General features: G+C 46.1%; 1 protein-coding gene across 1 annotated transcript; it reads left to right on the top strand.

Moving 5' to 3' along the window:
* Positions 1-268: 268 nt before the first annotated feature.
* Positions 269-1363, top strand: FAM110C (family with sequence similarity 110 member C). Its single transcript, XM_035889917.1, has one exon. It carries the CDS (start codon positions 269-271, stop codon positions 1361-1363), a length of 1095 nt encoding a protein of 364 aa, XP_035745810.1.
* The last annotated feature ends 6420 nt before the right edge of the window (positions 1364-7783 follow it).

The following is a 7783-nucleotide window of genomic DNA, read 5'->3' as shown; positions in this document are numbered from 1 at the left end:
ATACAATATTATATAAAAATTGCACTTGTTTATATCACATCACAAAGCTGGCAGCTGTCAACTGCTTCAGAATAGGATCTGGCAGAGATCTATACCTTGGAGATGTCACGTGTATGAAAGAATATCTGAAAGATGTCTTCCTACTTAGGGTTTTAATCCGAAAGTTAGCCCCCCCCCCCTTTTTTTTTTTTCCTTTCTTTTCTTTTTCTCTTTTTTTCCCCCCTTCCCTCCCCGGGCTGGAAGCGGGATCCGCGTCCCTGCCACTGCTATGCCAACGGAACTCTGCCGGGCCGTGAGAATGCACGCCATCTCCGACCTCCACTCCTCCCTCACCCTGCGACTCCTCAACAAGGGGCCCGAGTACCTCCGCAGGCAGATGGAGGCGGGCAGCCCGGGCAGGAAAAGTGCCGTGGAGAGGCTGGCAGCCGGCAAGGCCCAGAACGTAAAAAGCCGGCAGGTAATCGGCACCACGCAGGAGCCCGTCATCGCGCTGAGCTCGGCCTCGGAGAGCAGCAGCGAGACCTGCTCCGTGGAGAGCAAGATCAGCAGGGACTTTGGCAGAGGGGAGGGCGCGAAGCCCCTGGAGCTGGCGAAGGCGGTGTACTCCTGCCGTGCCCCCCTGCAGCACGGCCCCCCCATAGCCAGGCGCAGCACCCCCAAGAGGCAGATGCGGCCGGATTCCCTGGTGATTTACCGCCAGAAATGCGAGTTTGGGAGAGGTCAAAGCCAGGACAACTCACGGGGGAGCTTGGTGAGGAGGATCTTCCACGGGTCTGTAAAGGAGAAGCAATTGGCTTCCCCTGCGATGCCCAGAGTCATGGAGGACGCCACAGCCACCGAGAGCAAAGAGCCTCTCTCAGCGAAACACGGTGACCACGAGCCAAGCGACCGTGGAGCTGAGCAAACCATCACCGTGAGCACCGAAGCCCCAGGGGTATGTACAAAAGAGCATGAGAGACCCTCAAAACCGAGTGTACCTCCTGAGGAGGTCAAGGAGGTGAGGAGGAGAGGTCTCCATCGCTCCCAGTCGGACATCAGCTCTCGCTACTCCAAGTCCTTCTCTGAGTTTGATACATTTTTCAAGTACTGTGGCCTGGAGCAGGAGGTCATCGAGGATCTTGGGAGAGAGAACTTCTCCGTGGTGTCCGACAACATCTCCTTCAAGATCCGCAGCATCAGCATGGCAACGTCCGAGAGCGACTTCACGAGGCACAGCGGGGACGAGGGGCTGCTGGAGGACGAGCTCACAGAGCAGGTCCCGAGCAGCACCTCCGTGATCGAGCGCAACGCTCGGATTATCAAATGGCTGTACACGTGTAAGAAAGCCAAGGAGACTAACAAGGTGACCCAGGAACTGGCATGATGGCTTCTTTCAGCGTGCATTGCAGCCTGGTGAACTCAAGGTGTGTGCAAAGCCCCGCTCTGTTGATTTATGTATTTCTCTTTGCTCTTTAGCAAGCGGTTGACTTTTCTTAGTTTGAGTCCTTTCATGAAGGGCAGAAGGAAAACATGTTTTGTGTACTACGTGTTCTGGTACGGCCTTTTTGCAAAGCAGAAATCTGTGTCGTTACAAAACCCAAAATACAAACAAATAAATGTGTGCAGCTTGCCCAATTTAGATCAGACCCCCCACATGAAATTGAAGAGCCCGTGTCTATGAGGGATGTCTGTCCTTTGCAGATTCCTGCTTTGTAAATAGCTTCTCTATTTTCTGCTGTATTAAATGCTAGAAAAAAACTTAGAAAAGTATTCAACCCTTACAGTTGCTTAGATAACAGACTGAACTGAAACTATTACTAATTAGGACTACACTGTATTTATACTATACTGGCTGAAACTATTACTAATTAGGAGTACACTAGTTTTATACTATACTGCTACAGTTTTCCCCTCCTTACTCTCTCCCTTCCCCTTATGCATATGCACCCCCAAGTATCAGGAAAGCAAAGCTGAGTCAGTGCTTCTGGCAATCTTATTTTCCCCACAGCTTTCTGTTGGGACCAGAAGAGTTTGCTCCAGGTGACCCCCCTAGCATTTCACAGGCTTGAGGTTCTCTGTTCTGTTTGACTCTGGTGGATTCGGCTCTTCCAAAGTGGGTTTTGCCGTGCAGTTTGGCACCAGCAGCTGGAAGTCAGCTGTGCGGTTTGCCTTGGTTTGAGGGGTACTTCACTGTTTTAAACTAAAGATAATTAACACAAATGTGTGGCGTCTAGGCTTGGAAATCAATTCCTCCACAGACAGAAACACAACAAATTTAGCTCTGGTAAAAGCCGATATCCTGGTTTTAATAAAAGCTGTGTTTATTTTGCATCTGATCTCCTGAAAAAGAACTATATTCGTGGGGCCTTCAGTAGTTTTTTCTCCTTCCAGTACATGAAGCCCTTAGGATAAGTACCACAGCTTGCAGTGTGGTATTTAAAAATTGCATGAGCAGATCTTGGTATGAAGGATTACATGTATATTTTCTGACAGTTCGTAATTGGTGCATGAGAGGAACATAATTCAGTATAGATACAGCTGTTGATAGAGAGCATGGGCCTTATGGACGTGGAGAAATGTAGTGCTTAAGCCTCTTTCCTACATAGATGTGGGGCAGACACTTCCAATTCCTGGAATCTATATAATGCAAAAATCCATTTACTTGCTTGAAATTGGTTTTAATTATGTGAAATTTGGATCACTTTTAAAATTTGGATTTTTCTCAAAAGCCTATTTTCTTCCTGCGAGTTGAGGGAGGAGGAAGCCAGGTATCCAGCCGACAAATTAAAGAAGTGTTGTTATATGACAGATCCTTTCCCAAATTACCTTAGAGAGAAGAAAGGGCTCTCCTGAGCTATTCATTCTCCTTGCTCATCCTTCTGTGATAAAAGGCAAAACAAAATGATGCAGATGGTGGGTTGTGAAGCTTGTTGCAGCTGCTGGCCTTGCTAAATGCAGAGGATGGGAGACAGATTTCACTGCAAGCAGGAGCCACGTAACAAAACCAACCACATTTCCATGAAGGAAGACAAAATAGAGGCCTATTTGCTCCTGAATGCCCTTGCTGGGGGTAGAGTCCAGAGCCAGAACTGCAATCATCACCACGGAGCCTGCTCAGGCCCTCTCCCCATCCATTTGCATGGTGCTAAGCCTGTCCAGCGCCGCAGTGAGACAGGGGATGCTGGCGACAGCCCCAGGGAGCATGCACTCAGCAGAGGCGAAGGGCCAGAGGTGCTTCACCAGGGCAAAGACACAGGCAGGAGGGGGGAAGCTCTTTTCCAGGGGCTGAGCCAGTGTAACCTCGTATGGGCTTGGTCAATGTCTTTTTTTTTTTGAACATCTGAGATGAAACGACAGTTCATAGCACATAGCCTAACAGGGCGGTGAAGAGACCTCCGTGAAGTAAACAGCCAGTTTATTCAAGTATATGGTCATGCTGCAATAATTTTAACACCTGCAACAAGGGAGTGCTTTACCCTGGCAGCAATTTCCTTTGTTACCAAAACTTTTTGGCAGTCTAGGAAACACTAATCCATAGGGTCCATATTATAAACCTAATTTTAAACGTACTAGGGCTGACTCTCAGCTGATAGACCTCAGCAGTAGGGATGTGATTGTTTCCAGCGTGATTTGTGAAAACTAAGAATGTACTTACCATTTAGGCCACAGACCCAGAAGGTTCAGAAAGGTCAGCTAAAAATACCTGTACACGACACCCAGAATAAAGGACAAGAGTCATCAAAGGCTACCATAAGTTAAATATTACATTTACTGGGCAGAATTCAAGCTGAGGGTTGTTATCACCACGTGATCACAAGATCAGTCCTGTAGTTCTGATCAAATGTTCATCTTCCAGTTCTGTGCTTTCTCTGGCAATGCAGCATCAAGTTAGAGACCTATGTATTTTCACTTTACCCATGTATTTGGCTCTGTTTAATTTGCTTACCGGTTATTAATGGGCAGCGGACTCCCATGTGCCAAGGGAAACCGGCTGCATGGGGGAGCGACGTGCTCTCCCTGGTGCTCCCAAGCATGTCCTTGAAGGCACCTCGTTTTATGCAGAGGCTTGAAAATTGTTGCACCTTCTTTGGAAAAAGAGGCAGAAACATGTTTTCTAAAATCCAGCAGTCATTACATGTAAAACGCCTTTCAAGAACTGCAGGGCTTTTATGGGCTGGTGATCATCCCATTCATATTTTATGTTCTCTGTTTAATTTTTCATGAGCTCTCCAGGACCTGGTGGGGCAGCGATTAAGTAAAACAGCTATTTGCAGGATCGGGTTCCCTAACATGTTTCATCAGAGCAATGATTGCAGAGTCTGAGCTTGGTTGTAAGCTTCAGAAAAATGAGGTCTCCAGCGAGATGAGCCTTGCTACTTCATGGTGGGATGTTGCCTGGATTCACCCCTGCAGTTCAGCTCCTCTCACTGTCAGTCCTGCTTGACGGGCGTTTGCTCTGCATCCTCCTTCCTGGTTTGAATCAAGGTTATTCAGCCTTGAGTTTCAGCACCATTCTTAAATGGATGTTCATTATTCAAGTGGAAATCTCCTGGCAGGGGAATTTACTATGTTGGCAATAGCCATAAGCAGCTGAATAAAAGCTTTAGAGTATCACCTTATGCTTGCCTGATATGATAAATAATAAATGACACTTTTTTTTCTTCTTTCATCAGAATCCTTGACTTGGAGGTTGAACAGAACCAGACACAGGGAGAAACTCTTCCCTCATCTGGCTCACGACTACTTTGTCCAAGTTTAGTATTTTATTATTGCCTCCTACCCTCGCCCCCGTCCCCTGGCAGCCTCACTTTTGCCACAGGCGCTGGGGTGTCCGAGAGCATGATGACAAGCGGAGGTTGTGAACTGTTCCCCAGCAAGGCAGTGGGAAACAACAGCTCCTGGAAAAGCGAAGCATGGCAGCAGCTGCCATTCACGGTGATACTCAGCATCAGCTCAGCACCCCAGGATGACACTCCGGGCTGTGACAGAAGGTCTGTGTTGTGCACCCATCTCTTTCCATCAATGAATTCATCGGCAGAGATGGGGGGAGAAAGTGGGAATGAAGTGGCAATGACCGCTGGGTTGGGCACTTCCATGCAGGCAGACAGGCTCCACCTGGACCTTCAAAGGCTCTGCCTTACTAGGGCTGTTTGACCAGGGCTCATCCTGATTAGATGTTATTTGCTTGGCTGGTGAAGACTAACTGTGGCAGCTTTATCTGGGATACTTGGCAAACATGTTGTAAGCTAAATCCTTGCCAAGCTTCTCTTTCTCTGAGAGTATTCAAGCCAAATTGGAGTACCTTGTATCCATCTAGTTTGCTTTGTCACACAGCTTGCTCAACCAGTGGGGAGGAATACCCCTTAAAACCCTGCCCGAAATCTTTTCCAAGAAACAGGTAGTCAAAAATGAGAGAGGGTTTTGCGTTGTTACTGCCTTGCTGCAGAACGGTACAGTTCACATGTACATAGGCTCCTCCACCTTGTTTGCAGTACGTCTCCAACTCTGTCTCCAATTGCAAACATTGCAGTGTTTGGCAGCTTGTGGTTTAACACCTTTAATTTTATGCACTGTGAGTGAGCAGCGGGCTTACAGAATGACATTAGGAAACTATCCCAGGATATGCAAGGCCACAATTTGCTAGCGTGAGTCTGGAGTAGGGCTGTGCTTGGGATGCACAGGACGGCATCCCTGCGCTGCAAAGCAAGAAGGCATGGTAGGGCACAGGTGAGACATCCTGTGTAGACAGCACCTTACTCAATATCATTAATAAAATGCTTCATTTGGACTGACCAAACTAAACATGTTTTAAAAGCTGATAAAAAGTACTTTAGATGATAAGTGTAGTGAATGGGGCCTCTACAATAACTCATGGAATTTCCTGGCTGTGCATCAAATACTTCCCAATCTGTCATTGCTTGCTAGAAAATGTCTTGCACCAAAGCATGTATTTGTGGACATTGCAAACCACAAAAAATCCAAGAACCCCCCCAGTCAAAGCCAAAGCCAGTTCCCTTTCAGTCGCACCAATGCCCATCTGTGAGAGCTGCCCTGCTGGCGTAACAGTGACTCAACATGAGGGCCCTGCAGAGGTTAGAAGTTTACTTTGTGTTACCATGGATGTGGTGTCCAGCTAACCTGGCCTCCAGACCTGCAGTGTGAGGAGTCCAGAAACACCAGCTTTCATTCTCCGCATTCCTCCTGCCTGCACCGCAACAGCTCCTGCCGCTGCCTCTCCTGGCCCAAAACAGCTGCCAGCACAGCTGGGCGGATGCTGAGCTCAAGTAAGCACTCGAGCTGCGTTTCTCAAGAGCTTGCTACTCTCAGTAAATACATCTGGAGGAGTGGCAACTAGGCAGGGATTAAATAAAACATTTGTGGTAGGAGAATCGGTTGCCTATTTTAACCTACGCCAACGTTGCGCACTGGAAGAGTTGCCCTTGAAGCGCTCATCAGGTGGTTTAGTTGACATCAGTTAAATTCACAGATCATCTGGGTCACATCACCATATGTTTTAAATGTGCTTCTCAGTCCCTGGATGGTTAATTCTCAACTACAGCAACGGTTTGGGAATGCAGGGCATTTGTCTTTCTTCTCTAGTGTTATGAACTAAGGTCTACATGTCTGAAGTTGTTGAGATAGATAACAATTCCAGATAAAATAATTGTTGAACCTGCTTTCCACTTGGGAGAAAACGAAATAGTTTGCATGAGTGAGCTTCTGCAAACCTAGAGGGAAGGTAGTAGATGGAGGTATTTTCGTTAAATAATGAAATTCCCATGTGTATTTGTTACATTATTATTAAAGGGTGATTCTCAGAAAACGCCAACCAAAGATGCTGCTAATAGGATAAGATGTATGCACTTAAGGTGCACGTTTTTAAGGGAAGCAGTCTAGGTTTATTAGTCAGGACACAACCTGCCATATCTGTTCTTTTCATGCTCACTTTGCAAGGTGCTGTACCACATAAATATTTATACGCATTTGTCAGAGCTAAGGACTGCTTTTCTTTGAAAATATGGATGACTGTAGACAGCTCAGAGTGCAGGAAAAATCTTTTGTGTTACAAATCAATGCCCCGCCACAGGAGAAGAGAATTACTTTGTTTCCAAGGGAATTTTTGGTTTCATTTTCAAACTTCTGTTTAGTCTTGCTTTTTCAGTTGAGCAGCTCTTGAAAGGTAAGATGAAAGATGTATTGGTCGTGAATTTTCAGTGTTAGGAAGGAATATGTTTAATTTGCTTGAAAGTACTGAACATCAGCCTTTCTCAAAAATGATTAAGGTTTTGCAGCAGACAGTGAAATCATCACTGGTCCCATTCTGAATATGTTTTTAATCCCCCTTTTTGTCTTTAGGAACAATTCAGTGGGGCTGTGGTGACTTTCCACACTGATATGTGGCAAAATTTCCCTGGCTTTCTTCAAACTCTGGTAGGAACCCCAAGTTCTCCCAGGTATCATTTACTTCAGAGACGATGTGGACCTTTCTAAGATCTTTCCCTGATAAGCTATAGATTCTCTTTATTTAATGATACCTTCTGGGTAAGCTAATAACCTGTCTTTCCCAGTATGTGAGAACAACAGTTCATGACAATCCTTCTTTCTCCATACATCTTGGGAATGTGTAATATGATGGTTTTTTCCAAGAGTGGGAGCTCTGGGCTTCACTCAGTTCTTGTTACTGTTACATGTAAAGGCTTTACCTTCCTTTGGCTGGGTCTTTCAGTCATATCCATCAACATGAGAAAAGCTTGCTAATGTTAGCCACTACCTATCTTTTCCCAAAAAAAAAAAAAAAAAAAAA

The sequence above is a fragment of the Egretta garzetta genome, unplaced genomic scaffold (assembly GCF_000687185.1).
Source record: "Egretta garzetta isolate BGI_Z169 unplaced genomic scaffold, ASM68718v1 scaffold62, whole genome shotgun sequence".
Classification (NCBI taxonomy): Eukaryota; Metazoa; Chordata; class Aves; order Pelecaniformes; family Ardeidae; genus Egretta; species Egretta garzetta.
This window is presented reverse-complemented; position numbering and strand designations above follow the sequence as displayed.

Coding starts and splice junctions, on each gene's coding strand:
- FAM110C (XM_035889917.1), top strand. CDS start 269: ATGCCAACGGAACTCTGCCGGGCCGTGAGAATGCACGCCATCTCCGAC.